Below are 16,055 nucleotides of genomic sequence, written 5' to 3' on the forward strand. Positions count from 1 at the left end.
ATAAATAGCAGAAGCTGGAATATCTATCTCATCGTATATTCCTTATCCTCTTACTTGACTTTGTCCTAACTCTAATTTAGCCTTTGTATGCAAGTATAGAAAATAAGTGAAAATGAAGGAAAGGAGGAAAAAAATCATGTGGCTACAGGTGATTTATCAATTACTGGTTAATCCATTCTCTGAGTCAGAGAGTCAAAGTAATTGCTCTATTAACGTTTCCTGTTGTAAGTGCAAAAACCATTGTAAAAAAAAAAAAAGAGGTCAGGAAGTGTAAAATTCAAAGTCTCATGATGTCTTATCCCTGTGCTCCAGGCGAAGCTCAGGAAAGTGAAGTGCTTTATTGACAGCAACTCAGTTATGATTGAGCCATGATATGGGCAAAGGTCTCTGGATTACTAATTCATTGCTCTTTTCTCTCCACCCCACTGCCCCAGCAAATATAGGTATGAACACTCCACACTCCCTTAGTCAGGAGGCAGCTGCCACTGACATTCATGTTTGCATTTTTATGTTCCACTTCAGGGATTTAAAAAACTGCTGAAGCAGTCAAATTTTATCACTTCTATGTTTCCTAATAATGTTTAACTTTAATTTAAAAAAAATCTGGGAGATAAAAAAGTGTGCTAGCGGGCCAACCTCCTCCTTCTACCTCCAGGAACTTCAAAAGTCTTCTGGCAGATACCTCAGGAATAAAGACGACAGCAAGTGACCATAATCGGATCTCAATTTGTCATCTTCCCCAGGGTGCCAGTTTCACAACTAGTTGGGGTTTTTGTTTGTTTGTTTTGTTTTTTTGTTTGTTTGTTTTTGTTTTCTGTTTTTCACAGCCTGCTTTTGAGAACTCTGAGGATAGTTTGGTATCTGAAACTTTACACATGGATGGGTGATCCTCAACTCTTCAGAGAATCAAATTCTTCCATCTATCTCAAAAAAGCATTGGCTGTTGGAAACATCTCTGTGAGCCCTGCCTGACAGAGACTTTCTTGTGTTCCACTTCCAAGCATGGGAGTGAAAAACTTTGAAGCTTGGGATTATGTGGTGTTTGCAGGCCTCTTTGTCATTTCCTCCGGCATTGGTGTGTTCTTTGCCATAAAGGAGAGAAAAAAGACAACATCTCGGGAATTCTTAGTAGGAGGAAGGCAAATGAGCTTTGGCCCTGTAGCTTTGTCTCTGACAGCCAGCTTCATGTCAGCTGTGACTGTCCTGGGAACTCCTGCTGAAGTCTACCGGTTTGGGGCATCCTTCTTCCTTTTCCTTATTTCATATGCATTTGTGGTCTTTTTCACATCTGAACTCTTTATTCCTGTGTTCTACAGATCCGGCATCACAAGCACCTATGAGGTAAGAGACCACTTCCTTCCTGCCCACAGCAAGGAGATGGCACTTACTTTCCAAATGAAAAGTCTTTCTTTTCCTTCCTTGGTTTGTTGTTTCTCCATGACATCCTGACATCAGTAGTAGACTAGTATTTTCAAAGCAATTCCACAAGTTGTTTTAAAAGTCATGCATTATGTAGTATGAGGTTGGAAGTGTAGTGCTAGGTTTTGGTTGTAGATGTGCCTGTCACTCTGTAGAAGGCAACTCTTAATGTCACCCCTGCTGACTATTTCCATGATTCATTGAAGAGCAATGTATAAAAACCGATACAGTTTAATTGGTAAAAGAGAATTAAGATTAAGTGATATGTCATTTTTATTTTCATTAGCATGACCACTCTGAAAAGGCAAACAGAGCACATGGTGCCAGTATGATACTTTCCAGCAGAGATAAGTAAGATCTAGATAGGTAAATTAGACATCTCTTAAGATGCGATAAAAATTTATTGAGAAGCTACTATTTGTATATGACTGTTTAATGGCCTGTATATCAAATAGTAGCACCCTGATGTTAATTATTACTGCACTCCAGTTTTAAGTAGAAAATGGGAATACTTTGGGAAAGTGAGAAATATTTTAGTAGGAAGAAATTCTCAAATAATAAAAATGAAATTATTGTAATGCAAGGGAAATAAGACTATGGAGTTTTGGCATTGAAACAATGCTAAATAAAACCAAGATGCTCAAAACTGAATTTTCATGCCTAGTATTTAAGTGTGTTTGTAAATCAGTTTTTGTGGAGAAAAAAATAATTTAATTGCCAATGAAAACCCTGGAAGACACAACAGAAGACTCGCATAAATTTACTTAAAAAAAAAATCTGAGTACTCATGGAGAGAACCATGGCTCCAGTTGCATATGTAGCAGAGGATAGCAGTTTCTGGCATCAGTGGGAGAAGAGAAGAGGCCTTTGGTCCAGTGAGGGCCCATTTCCCCAGTGCAGGGAAGTGGCAAGGCACTGAGGTGGAGAAAGAGACTGGGAGAGGGTGTGGAGACAAGTTGAGGGGCAGGGCAGATGGGAATGGGGGGAAGGGGATAACATTTGAAATGTAAATACAGAGAGTATCCAATAAAATAATTAAAAAAAATAAAGATGTGTCACAACAAAAGATGTGAAACACATTTGAAAATTCTATGATGTAGACGTAACTTTTATATATTAAAACTGACAAAAAAATCTGTGAGATAAATTATCACAGAATATTTCTCTATTCTTCCAAAACCCTTCATGAAAATATTTTCCAGTAGGTCTTAAGACACGTAGTTTCATAGGAAATCATATTCTGCATGTTCAACATTAATTATTAAGAAATTAATCACAGTTGGGCAATTCAACAGCCATAGTCTGAGAAACGAACTCAAGAGAAAAACAAGCAAATGTATATTTAGCTCCACAAACTGTGCACGTATGCCATTCAATTATAATGTACCGCCGAAAACCAAAACATGGTCTAGATTTTCTCATCCATGCATGAAGATTTGACTATAGAAGATATTGCTGAGTTTTCTAGTTTTGTTCTGGAAATGTTTTTAACATTTGCAACTCTTAACATCTGTGCTTCCTCTTGGAATGCATGTTATGATTAGCTGTTCATTTAATACATTCCCATTCAGCACTGACTCTGTCCTATGCACACCATCCGGCATTGAGGACATGTGCTCAAGTGCTGTACTGCTCTCGTGGGAGTTTGTCCATGCAAAAGGATACAAACAAATGCATAAAACATTTATAGGAAGGACAAGGTTATATTATTTAGCTGTGTGCTGTGTACTGTTCTAAGTATTACCTGTATTAACTCAGTTGGTGTGCATCAGCAGAAAAATCACAGATCTCACCTCGGGGAATAATAGCTTCTCCTATAGCCAAATTTAAGTGATTATAGACTTAGAAACACATAATTAAATTAACAAAGGCTCTATTTTGACTTAAAAATAATTGAGTAATATATTCACACAAAGAAACCTGCCTTCTCCAAACCTTATAAGTTGTAACTAATTTTAGTAAAGTGAATGAGAATTGCAAAAGCAATTAAGAAAATTACAAACATGTAATTTGTAGGAAACCAAGTACTCAAACCTGAGAAACCTATGTCCCATGCCTCTCAAGGGAGCTAGGCCAGGCCAAGTCTGAAGAGATTTAAACTCCATTCAAATTTACATGTGAAATTTAACATGCAAACCCATTTTAAAAGTACTATAGCTTGCCTGAGGATTCTTTAAAATCCTTTATATATAACAGGAGAATGTGAAGATTGTGTAAAGTTATTTAGGGATAGGACCCTACTTTACAAGAATTGGTAGTATGGCCTAGACATGAAAAGCATGAACTCTAAATATAACCCTACTTGTCTTTGAATGATTGTTTTGCCCCATGCTATTTGCACAACAGGAAAAAGTTCTTAAGTACTCTGTATCTGTTCTTTCACACTCTAAATATTAATAATACTTCTGTCTTGAGAGATTTCTACAGTGGCTGAGATAGTATGTGGAGTTATTTTTATAGATCTGGGCTAGAGGAATATGTCAGCATTTCCATTGTTCCCTATTTATAACAAACTGGTATTTAGGATTTATGCTCCATTTTATAGTAAAATATATAACTTTTGGGATTTTCTCAGGTGTGAAAGACTGAAATAAATAAGCTGTAATTTCCACTCCTTGAACATCAAGCAGTTTTGTTATTTAATTTGGTAAATAAACATTTTCGAACTATTAGTGAGTTTGGACTCTAGACCTCATGAAATTTACAGCTTTTGTGCTTGTCCCTTGGAATACTGGCATAAGATTGCTGTGCAAGCAAGTTAGCACATCTGGTTTAGATCTGAAAAAAGAACACACACACACACACACACACACACACACACACACACACACTCACATACAAAACTACCACCACTACCAACAGAAGTGGGGCCAAGGTGGCTGACTGCCCACTTCCAGATATGTATGTAGGCTTGGTCATTCTACTCCTCAAGCCATTGGTTGTGCAGTGGACTAGAGCTACACAAGAGCTTGGAGCAATTAAAAGGAATAACCATTACCCTCAGTGAGATGAAGAATAGTCATTCTTGAGTTCTGAGCTCATCACAGTGGGATGGATATTCTAGTTTGCTTTCAGTTGCTGTGATTTAAAAAAATGCTAGAAATCAAGTTAGAGAGGAAAGTGGTTCTTTCATCTTATAGTCCCCAATTCAACATAGAAGGAAGCCCAAGCAGGAACTCATCTGAGGCAGGAAATAGATACAAACTAGTTTCATGGCTTGCTCTGCCTGTTGTTGTTGTGTTTATTTATTTATTTATTTATTTATTTATTTATTTATTTATTTACTTACTTACTTACTTACTTACTTACTTACTTACTTACTTACTTACTTACTTACTTATATTTTGTTCAACCCAGGACTACCTTTTCAAGGGTGACACTATCCTCCTTTATCATTAATTCAGAAAATGTCCCATGGACATGATGGAGCTATTCCTCAATTAAAGTTTCTCCTTTGCTTGATTCTAATTTGTTTTAAGTTGACAGAATCTAATCAACACAGTGGGTAAATTACAGAAATAGCCAACTGTTTGTGTGCTTTGATAGGCAGGTGGATTTCAAGAAGAAACTATGCAACTTTTTCACTAGCTCATCCCAGGTCAAAGCATAGGGATTATTTTCATTAATGTGTTCTAAGTTAGGCTTAGCTCTCTGCCTTTGCCTCTTGAGAGCTGGGATTAAATAAATACCCCACTGCACTCAACACAGCTCAATTTCTGTAGCATACATTTTCATTATCTCCAGTTTGATGCTATCATCATTCAGTTTAGTTTACATCCATTTTCTGTGCCAATAAGACCAGTTTATTATTTACTCTTAAACTGTTTAAAATGTATGATCTAGCTTCTTAGATTGGATGACCTTCCTATGTCTTTCAATGTAAACTTTTCATAATAAAACCACTTGGATTATAATATCTTACACAGTAATCTCTGAGCATTTATGTATTGCATTTTAGGAAGTTAATTTTAGTTCTATGAATTAAAATCTATGGAATTACTTTGATAATATCTTGATAAGTTATAGAATATTACTTTAGCAAATAGGTTATGCTATAAAATATTTGTTCTATATGGATATTTAATATCTGATAAAATATAACCCAGTATTATGAGGATCTTTAGTTCAATCTATGAAAGAATTAGCTTTTAATATTTATAGATAGGTCATTATCTGTTTTTCTGTGGAGTAGCATATTTTATTTGATTTCTATTTTAGGGTTATGGTCTAGTAAATGTTCAGAATAATTTTAGGCTTTTAACTACTAAAGCAGTTGGTCTAAGTAGGAATCTGTTGCCAAAATATAGAGAAAAAGTTAATTTTAAAGCAGCGTTAAAAGAAACAAAACAAGTGTCTTTGTATGAAAGTGTGGTGTACCAGGCTCCTTTCATAAATTAGATGTGTGTTAGGAAGGCTGACAATGAAACAAGATTAGCTTCATATTAGAACTATTTAGGTGTGAGTAGCCATCGAAAGAAGATTTAATGTGTCTTAAGTAGGGAGATAATGAGGCTGAACCAAGTCTAGTGTTCTAAGAAAAGAAACAATTCAATGATACTAAATATTACCTCTGTGACTTTTGAAAACAGGCATGAAATATGTGATTTTTCTGTTAGACTCAGTGTTTGATTTCTATTGTAGTTAAAACCTTATATATTCACCAAAAATAACCTATAAGTGAGAGAAAACATTTGGGAGAGAGAACAGATACAGTCTGTCAGATATAGTATTGTGTGATTTCATGTAGGAGAAAATAGCCTTAGATCATTGAAAGAGGTGACATTCTCCAGGGCTACGGAGTCAGAAGCAAAGAACTGCCAGCAAATACCAAGAGTGCAGAGAAGCTCAAAGGGGAAAATATTGGGCACTTCTGTGACAATGTCACACTGCAGCAGTGATTTGGCCTAAGCGAATTCATTTTGAAAGCTTGAGCTTCAGAAATGAAAGCTTATAAATTTTGTTTTCGGCTACCTATATCTATATATACCCAACAGGGACCCATGACCTGAAAGGTATGTAGTATATCTGAATAACAGAGCTCAGAAAAGAGAAGATGCATAGGAATATGGATGCCAGCTGGATCAGCCTCCCTGAGAGAAAAGTGTTGGGAACAATATGACACTTTAAGTTTGAAGAAAATCTCTCCTTCATTTTTAATTAATGTTGAAAAAGTGAAAACAGAAAACCGCTTTGGTTGCCACCAACATGTGAGTGACACTTACTGCACCTTTATTAAATAACTTGCCATGGTGGTAATTCTTGTGGTTTGTATGCACTACAGCCTAGTAGGACTGACCCCTTATTGGTTGTCAAATACAGAATGGTCAGATTTGAAACCATATATGGGTTAGGGTCTGGAAACTCACTGAAGACCCCGGACTCAGATAAAGTAATATTTATTCTGCAGAAATAACCAGCATGTAGGGGTCAACCATTCTCTAAAATGGTGACCCCAGACAAAGGCACATGCGTCTTCTTATAGGAAATGAGGTGGGGAAAGACCTTCTAGAAGGATTAGGTGATCTAAAATTTCATTGGTGAGTGCTAGGGTCACTGATGGTCAATGTTCTGCATTACTATGTCATGAACATTCTACCATATGATGAAATAGGGCTTCCCAGGACAAATGACCCTGAGATAAGATATTTCCCCATTTTTGTGGTCATGCTCAGGCAGTTCTTTGGGAGGGGGTTTTATGATCTTGTTCTGGATTTTATATTTTCTCTCTGAAGATGGTTTTTATGGCATGGTTTCTGACACTTAGGGTCAGTTCCTAGATGTGGTGCCTTATAACCTTTCTTTGAAATTAGCCCTGGTCCTTAAATGGAGACAAATGGGGTTTTTAAATGGAGACAAGTGGGGTTTATGTTGTCCTTACATGTGCACATACAACAATGAAGGACTTAATATGTTATATTTATAAATATCTGTGCATACAGAGAGAGATATATCTACATCCACTTATATATTAATAATCAAAGAAAAAGAGGCTATCACCTTTTGGGAGGAATAGAAGAGATTTGAGGGAGGGTAACTCAAAGGAGCTGATAAACAACATAGGAGTGGAAAGTGATTTAATTCTATGTCAATTAGAATAATAAAATATAAAAATATAATAATTTCCAGTTTAGATACAAATAATTATTTAATGTGGAGAAAATATGGAAACCACTCATACAACTTAAGACAGACAGGTGTAACCAGGCAACAAAGCAGATCAAGCCAGAAAGGCAAGCATTGCTTTGGCAATAATAATCACTGTGAAGTTTGATATTGGTGTGATCCGAGCTGTCCTAGAGCATACTGTCAAGGCTTAGTTTTAAAACGGGCAATGAGAGGGCAACACAATTAGTCAAGAAAAGAAGAAACAAAGATTTAGGCTACGTGGTGGACAGAAGGGACATTAAAGATACATTGCCATCAGTGCATTTAGCAAGTCCACTGGTTAGAAAATTAAAAAGATGCAAACTTTCATGCAAGTAGTCCACTTGCCTTTCATACCTGTTGTGAAAAATATGAAGAACTAGATATTAATATATGTTTACTTTTAGCAACCTATGCTTTTCTTCCTCTGGTTACTTCCTAGAAAATGTACCATAAAATAGTATTATAAACCTAAATCCTATATTCAAAGGAATACTAAGAAATTATGGACTAAAAAACTAGAGAATGTCAGCTGCCTGTGGTGCTTTGAATAAGAATGGCCCTACAGGTTTGTCGATTTGAATGCATAGACATCAGTAGCATTTACTTAAGAAGGATTAAGAGGTGTAGCTTTGTTGGAGGAAGTATGTCACTGCAGGTGAGCTTTGAGTTTCCTTTTCTTAAATTTTTTTTTATTTTTTGGACATTTGGGTTTTTTTCTTACAACTTTATTTTTAAAAAAACAGAGATACATGTACAGATTATTAAAAGCATTTTAGCGTAAAATATATGAATATATTTTTGTCAGTACTTGATTAAAGGTTTGATAGCATGCATTTAAATCTTACTATTTACAATGATCATAAAGTGTATGTAAAAAAAAGTGTAACATGGAAATAGTCAAAGTTTTCTTGGTGTGTAAAGATTAAACATAATGATTTCTAATTGCCAAAAATTGCCACAAGGCTATCTTCTTAGCTCTGAGTTATTAATAATTTAAGGTCTAGGTGTACCCCACTCTAAGAGGGTGCTATACACTTATACACTTACTGTTTTTTTTTTTTTCTAAGAACTGAGGCTTCCACTTTTTGGCCTTTCTTTTCTTTTCTTTTCTTTTCTTTTCTTTTCTTTCTTTCTTTCTTTCTTTCTTTGTTTTTTTTTTTTTTTTGTTTTTGTTTTTGTTTTTTTTTTTTGAGCTTCATATGGTCTGTGAGTTGTTTTTTGGGTATTCAGAGCTTTCTGGGACTAGAGCTTTGGATTTTCAAAAGCCCAAGCCTAGTTCCAAGGTTCTTCCTTCCTGCTGCCTGTGGATCAGGATGTAGAACTCTCAGCTACTTCTCCAGCAACAAGTCTACTTCTGTGTCACCATGCTTCCTACCCTGATGACAAAGGACTAAACTTCTGAAACTGTAATGCTTTCCTTTATAAGAGTTTCCATAGTCACAGTGTCTCTTCCCAGCAATGCATTATTAAGACATAAAACTTGTCTAAAGCTTACTGATTGCTTCTCCTTCTCTGTTTCCTAGTACTTACAGTTAAGATTCAACAAGCCAGTTCGCTACGCAGCAACCATTATCTACATTGTGCAGACGGTGAGAAGTAAGGGGTGTGGAAGGGTTGGAAAATGAAGGTGAAAAGACACAGTTCTAGTTCTGTTTATTTGTGGGAAAATGGTATTAACTAACGGACAGCTTTGTTTCTAAGACGTTACTACCTTTTCCTAAAGATAACAATTTTAAGATGTGTAATTACCTTAAGATGAATCCACCCGGCATAGATTCCTTATTTCTGAATGAACAACTAGTAATACATTGCAAGCTAGTTATGGGAGCTCAGGAATTTAATCTCAGCCTTTGTGAGGCAGATGCAGATGGATCTCCGTGAATTCATAGACACTCTGGTTTACATAGAGAATGAGGCTAACCCGGACTACAAGTGAGACCTTTTCTCAAAACAAACACAATATTTCAAAACCCAAGTTGTAAGAGAGCACACGACTCACATTTTTGTTTAAATTTATTTAATTCTCTAACATTTTAAGATTTAATTATGGAATGACCTGGTAAGCTATTTTTGTTGTGAGACACATTCTATCTCTGTAACTCAGGCTAGAAGTTCTCTTGCCTCTGTGTCCCAAGTCCTGGGATCAGGCCTGCACTTGTATCCCTGGCTTAGCTTTTGAAACCAATAAGCTGAATCACCCCAGAAATGCCCACATTTCTGTAAGTCCTTTGCCTCTACTGCAAGAATTTCCATTAACACACCTCCTTCTCTCTGATGGGCTTCTTCTCCTCACGGGCTATATATTCTATAAGCGCCATATGCACGCAAGCTGCTTCCTGCTTCTACTCTTCAAGTATCTTCTGCAACCAGATAACCTCCTGTTCTCCTAAAATTCTGCCTGTGTCTAAAGGATTTGTCTAGGAAATGGGAGGCAAGTAATACCTTTCTCTTTCAGTCATTACCATTATTAATTAGTGTGTGCATTGAGTACAATATAAGGTTTCTATCCCAATCAGCCTTTATGGGTCTATTATTTTTTTTGAGATTATAGTTCAAATATAACATTTCAACCATCCTTTCTTCCTTCCAAATACTCCCAATTACCCAGCCCTGCTCTCTTTCAAATTCACAGCATCCTTGTCTTCACTAATTGTTATTGCATGCCTATATGCACATGTATATACATAAACACAACTGAATATAATCTGTTCAATCTATATAATATTATTTGCATCTATGTTTTCAGGGTTGACTATTTGACACTAGTCAGGCAATTGACAAAAGGCAATACTTGTTGAATGATACAGATATTTGCATTTTGAAGCCATGGGACTCACTTGAAATTCATATTTACATATTCCTAGAATATGGAATTCAACTTAAGATAAACTGGAAGTTAGCTAATTTTCACCTGAGAAGCAATTGCAAGCATGGCTCACACGGGTCTGCATCAGGTCCTCTGCACATAAGTTATGTGTTAGCTTGGTGTTTTAGTGGTACTTCTAATAGGAGAAACAGGTATATTTCTGCTTTGTTTGTTTGCTTTTGTCTGCTTTTGGGACTCTTCCTATTAAGTTACCTTGTCCAGCCTCATTATGAGGGCCTTCACTTTGTTTATTATATCTTGTTTTGCTCTCCTTGGCCATCATCCTTTGGAGGCCTTCTCTTTTCCAGAAAGATAATGGAGGAGGCACGGATATGGATGAGACTGGAGGTGGGAACAAGCTGGGAAGAATGGAGGGAGGGGAAACTGCCTTTGGGATGTATGAAACAGGAATTTATTTTCACTAAAAAATTAAGCATAGAAATCCCAGGACAAAAAAGAGACTAAGGTCAATCAAGAACTTTCTAGTCAGGCTTTCCCGTCCTCCAACTTTCTGTCTGTTCCTGTGTCTATAACAGATTCTCTACACGGGAGTCGTGGTCTATGCCCCTGCTCTGGCGCTCAACCAAGGTGAGTTACTGGGCATACTTCATCTCAAAATTTCTAAATTCTCAGCTTTGAGAAATGTATCTGATCATGGGTGGGAGAGATACTCTCGGGTGCTCACTACATGTGTGAAGCTCCAAGAGTGTGCTCAGTACTGAACACAGTACAAAACTATCACCAGATTTTGTTCTACAAATCTATTTGTTTATAAACACACAGCTCAGTTGCATGTGGTTTGTTGAGGTGTTTGCAGTTTTGTTTTCCAGTATTTGAAATGATGGCAGATTTGCTATTATTGATTTGTAAGTTCTACATACATCTTCTGTGTTGAAGACCAGTTCAGAAACAGAAGATCTTAACAGAAGACCAAGATCTGTCTATGGATACAGTGAGATGTATAACTGATAATTTCAAGATAATAAAATCCTGGAAATATAAACAAAAAAAATAACAACACAAAAGATTTTTTTTCTCAGTGACATCTTTTTTTTTTTTTTTGAAGGTTTTTAAGTTCTTTTATTTTAACTTGCTTGTGACACATTTTGACATTTATAAAGTGCTAACTTCTTTTTTTTTCCTGTATCAAACAAGGGAATCAATTTTATTTTTTTAAACTTTATTTTAAAAAACAAAGATAAAAGAAAAAAAATTTAAACATTTTTGCATAAATGTATACAAATACAATTATGTCAGTGCTTGGCATTTTTTTTTTTTTTTTAAGGTTTGATACTCTTGCATTAAGGTCTTACTAGTTACAATGAGCAAAAAGTACATGTAAAACAGGGTGTAACCCGGAATTAGTGACATCTTTTATATTGAAAGAACATAGCAGGGACAGTAATCGAACTGGGAAGTACTAGTTCTTAGAAATGAGTTCAAGATTATTTCCTGCATTGCCTAGCATTATATGAAATGTAAATTTAATATTAAAAATTAACTGCACTCTTGAAATTGATGTTCTTCCTGGACATGATGCTTACATAAGCCTTTACAAAGAAATGACATAATCAGTGTAGGTGGCTTCAGATTGCTCAGGACATTAGCTAAAAGCAACAACAAAACCGGACCTCAGACTTAAGCTACAGAATCTGAGGCCAAATTTTCTATTTCCTTTGTACAGAGAGGTTTCTTTTAATGTTTTATAATGACTTTTCTTCTTTTACAGTGACTGGTTTTAATCTATGGGCCTCTGTGTTTGCAACCGGAATTGTTTGCACATTCTACTGTAGCTTGGTACGTATGTAGCTGTGAAAACTATTATGAACTATGTCCTAATATGGGAGAAGGATGCATTTTCAATAAGAGGCCATCTAATTATGGAAGAAGTTGCTATTTTAAAACTAAATGAAAACAGCATATTGTCTTATCTATCTTAATTTCTTGAGGAAGGAACCATTATTTTGCTTAGATGTTTTTGTAGTGTTGAAAGAGAATTTGTGCTCCGAGCTCATTCAGAAAAGATAAAACCTTATTGTTTTGAGGCCTCTGTGGGTAGCTGTGTAGGGTGGGACTGTCCCACTAGCCTTGAGTCATTGCAGGAATTGGAAGCGGCTTGAATTTCATGAATCACTTTGATTCATGTGATGTAAAAAAGTGCACAATGTGTCTAGAAAACAATCCAATTAATGCTGTATAACAACCAATTAAAATCACAAAATAATTGTTTCATTCAGAAGAATAAGACAATTGACATCAAGAAAATCATGTTTAATGATATAATTTAGTGAAAGAAAGATCTCCTTAATCAAAGGATAAGTGACCTTTTGTAAGTTCTGAAAAAAAATTCTTCTTAGGAACACTTAGAAATTATAACATTAAATTTCTCTAAATACTGTAAGAAAAATGTCAAGATACTTATATATGAATAATCAAGGACTGCTGGCATTTAATAAATCTGAAGGTTCTGTAGCTATTTTGTCTCTTACACATTATATTTAATATTTTGATTATAAAAATGATTAGTTCTCAAGCACATAGTATGGTGTTGATAAAATTTTACATAATTGTAACAATTAATTCAGATCAATAAATAGTTGTTGTGCATTTACTTTGTGCACATTTCACACAATTAAAATATTTTATTATTCTGAATCTTCATATAAATTTCTAATTATACTTTACCAGTTATTATCAATGAGGTACATTGTCAATCTGCCACAGCAAAGGAAAATAATTGAAATATTATACTGGGATATACATGTCCCTGGCTTTATCCTCATATCATACACCCCTTGTAACATATGTCATAATACTATACAACTAAAATTATGCTTTTCTCTATTTTGTACACTACTTACCCTAATATTTCTCAGTATTGAAACATTTATCTTTATCACATAGTTTTTCACACTTTGCTTATAAAGAGGATCCTTCTTTGTCTAACCTGATCATGAATGACAAATCTGTTGGTCGATTAGAAAAGCAACTAGATTCTAGACATATCTTCTAGATGTGCAGCTGAGATTGCACAGAAAACAATAGCTCCCCAGGGAAATTTTCCACTACTCCCACACACTTATAAATAACAAAACAATGTAATATAAAAATAACTTACATGTGTGGTAATCAGTACTATTATTTGGAAAGTGTAAGTACTGTTTGGGCAAGAAGGATCCGGCTTCCTGGAGGGCAAGCTCATAGTGTGTCTTTATTGTATTAATGAATTTTGGAATCCTGTGGATGTAGCTGAGGTTGGGACTTTCTTACTAAGTTTTGATCTTTTGAGGAATCTGAAGTTACTCAAGTCTAAAAACTCACTTTGATTCACGTGATGCGAAAAAGCACAAACTGTATATGAAGAATAAATTCATCTTAACACTATCAGATAATTTAATTAAAATCCTATAGTAATGTATCATTTAAAGTAGAATGTAATTAGATACCAAGGATGAGGCCTACTAAAACTCAAACAAAATTTAGCCTCTAAGGAATACTACATACTGAATTACAAGATGTTGAATAAGGAACAGATATGCATGCAGTACCATGAAAAGCTATTTTGGCATATTATGTATTATGCTGTACAATGATGTACTATGTTAGTAATAATTTACTATGTAAGTATATCCCGACTGGTCTGGTTATAATTATTAGAACAAACTGAATTTATTTAAAGAGATGATTGTCATTTTGGAAGACACATTTGAAGAGAAAATAGCATGTATTCAGAAAAGTTATGAATGAAATAACTGAAGATACATTGATAACATAATGAGATTTAATTTGTGTTCACTTGGAGTCTAGAAGGAAAAAATACCGAGAAAAGAGAAAAGACAGTATTTACAAATAGTATGTTTGAAGTACTATAGTGAAAGACCCCAGAGGGTATCTTCCGTCTGAAGAGACCCCTCCCAAGGAGCAGCGAGACCACTCACTTCGGATGCAAGTAGCAAGAGGTTTATTTCCACAGGTACCTGTGGGCACACAGTCTCTCAGAGGACTTGTGCGCCGGACAAAGGGGCAGTCTCCTTTTTATAGGGCTTGGGGGACAGAAGCAAGGTACAGAAGCAGAAGCATAGCAACAGGGTTTTAATTGGTTAGTTTAAATGAAACCAGGGTGAACTGGGGACAAGCCTCAAGTTCTTTGGAAAGGGTGGCCTTGGCCCCTCCTCTGGGACAGGGTGCTGTTTTTCGTCCTTGTCTCAGCATGTATGGCAAAATATTGTGTCTTTACCCAGGTCCAGGTGGTCAACTACAGACATCTTGTTTGGCAGGGACTGTGGCAGAAATATGGCTCCAAGGACACAACTCTTGGTACCAGTCGGGGGCTGCAGCTTATCTGAAAGCTGGGCTTGTCTGAGTGTCTCCCTTTCTTTGTCTATTGCTAGCTGGCTGCCCACCGGTATTTTGCTTGGCCACCTGGGACCCTAACCTAGCCTGCCCTGTGTGTGCACAGCCTTACAGACATGGCATTTACTGTTGCTAAGTGGGGGTCTTTCATTCCCCCATTTTCTCTTCTGCATTAAGGGAAATCTTTCACTTATTTGCATCAGGGTACTTCTGTATCCTGCTGTTGTAATCTTTGGTAATGCTGCTCAGCCAGGGCCAGTGCCTGGACAACAGAAATTCTTTTTCTGACATATTGCAGGAGTCTGTTGATGATGCAGGGCCCAAATGTCAGAATCATGAGTAAGATCTCTATGAGTCTCATCAGGGAGGAGAGCAGGGTGGTCAACCAGGGGCACTTAGAAAACCAACTTTTGAACCACCCCTGATTGCTCTTAAACAGTTTTTTCCTCTGGGCTAGTCGTTCCCTGAGTTTGGCCATGCTATCTCCGACCAATCTTGTCTTGTCTGCATAGAAACAACATTTTTTTAGAGCGGCACACAAACCTCTTTTTTGGAGGAACAAAATATCTCTAGTTCTTTTTATTCTGCAAGACTATTTCTGATAAGGAAGTAAGACTCTGTTCTAGTGCTGTCACTGATTTTTTTTAGAGCTTTAATATCATTATGCATGGCTGCCTGTAGTTGCCCTATGTGAGATTGATTAGGGCAGTGGTTACTGTGCCTACCCCGGCAGCAATGCCTCTCATAGTTATCTCTCTAAGAAGTAGGGCTAGAGTTAAAGAAACCAGTTTTTTTCTTGAACCTTTTTATGATTGAAGGCAGTGGAGGATAAAGAGGGCTGTCCAGTTACTCTTGCCGGTCTCTAAGGCCAATTTTGATCTCTTTTAGGGTAAGCACAATGTAATTTTTAATTGGTCTCTAATAAATAAGCTAATATCTAACTTACCTGGGCAACACAGATGGCCCATTGTCTGATCTAATTACCTTAGGGGTGCCAAACCTAAGGAAAATTTTTGCTAGAATCTTCTTAGCTATGACCGCTGCTGTTTTTTTTTTGTGGGGAGGCTTTACCCGCCCAGAAAAGGTATCTATAAAGACTGATATTTATATCTATATCTCCCTGGCTCAGTTTCTGTAAAATCTACTTTTCAGTAAACCTCAGATCTATCTTCTCTCTTCTCGGCCTTTTATATATATTTGCTTTCTGGCATGGCACACAGTTATCTATTTAAATCTGGCACAAAGGAATTTGACCTCAAGACAGTCTTTA

The 16,055-nt window shown here is 36.2% G+C and overlaps 1 protein-coding gene across 2 annotated transcripts in view; it reads left to right on the forward strand.

The window, feature by feature from the left end:
* Positions 1 to 1,002: 1,002 nt before the first annotated feature.
* Positions 1,003 to 16,055, forward strand: part of SLC5A12 (solute carrier family 5 member 12) — a gene marked incomplete at both ends in the record, with an annotated part of 48,702 nt that continues 33,649 nt past the window's right edge. For both annotated transcript variants that reach the window (XM_080931543.1, XM_080931542.1), the window contains 4 exons: positions 1,003 to 1,341; positions 9,090 to 9,155; positions 10,969 to 11,020; positions 12,162 to 12,229. In XM_080931543.1, coding sequence (XP_080787669.1) covers positions 1,003 to 1,341; positions 9,090 to 9,155; positions 10,969 to 11,020; positions 12,162 to 12,229 — 525 coding nt within the window. The remainder of the gene's footprint in view (positions 1,342 to 9,089; positions 9,156 to 10,968; positions 11,021 to 12,161; positions 12,230 to 16,055) is intronic.

Source organism: Micromys minutus, assembly GCF_963924665.1.
Source record: "Micromys minutus genome assembly, chromosome: 17".
Lineage (NCBI taxonomy): Eukaryota > Metazoa > Chordata > Mammalia > Rodentia > Muridae > Micromys > Micromys minutus.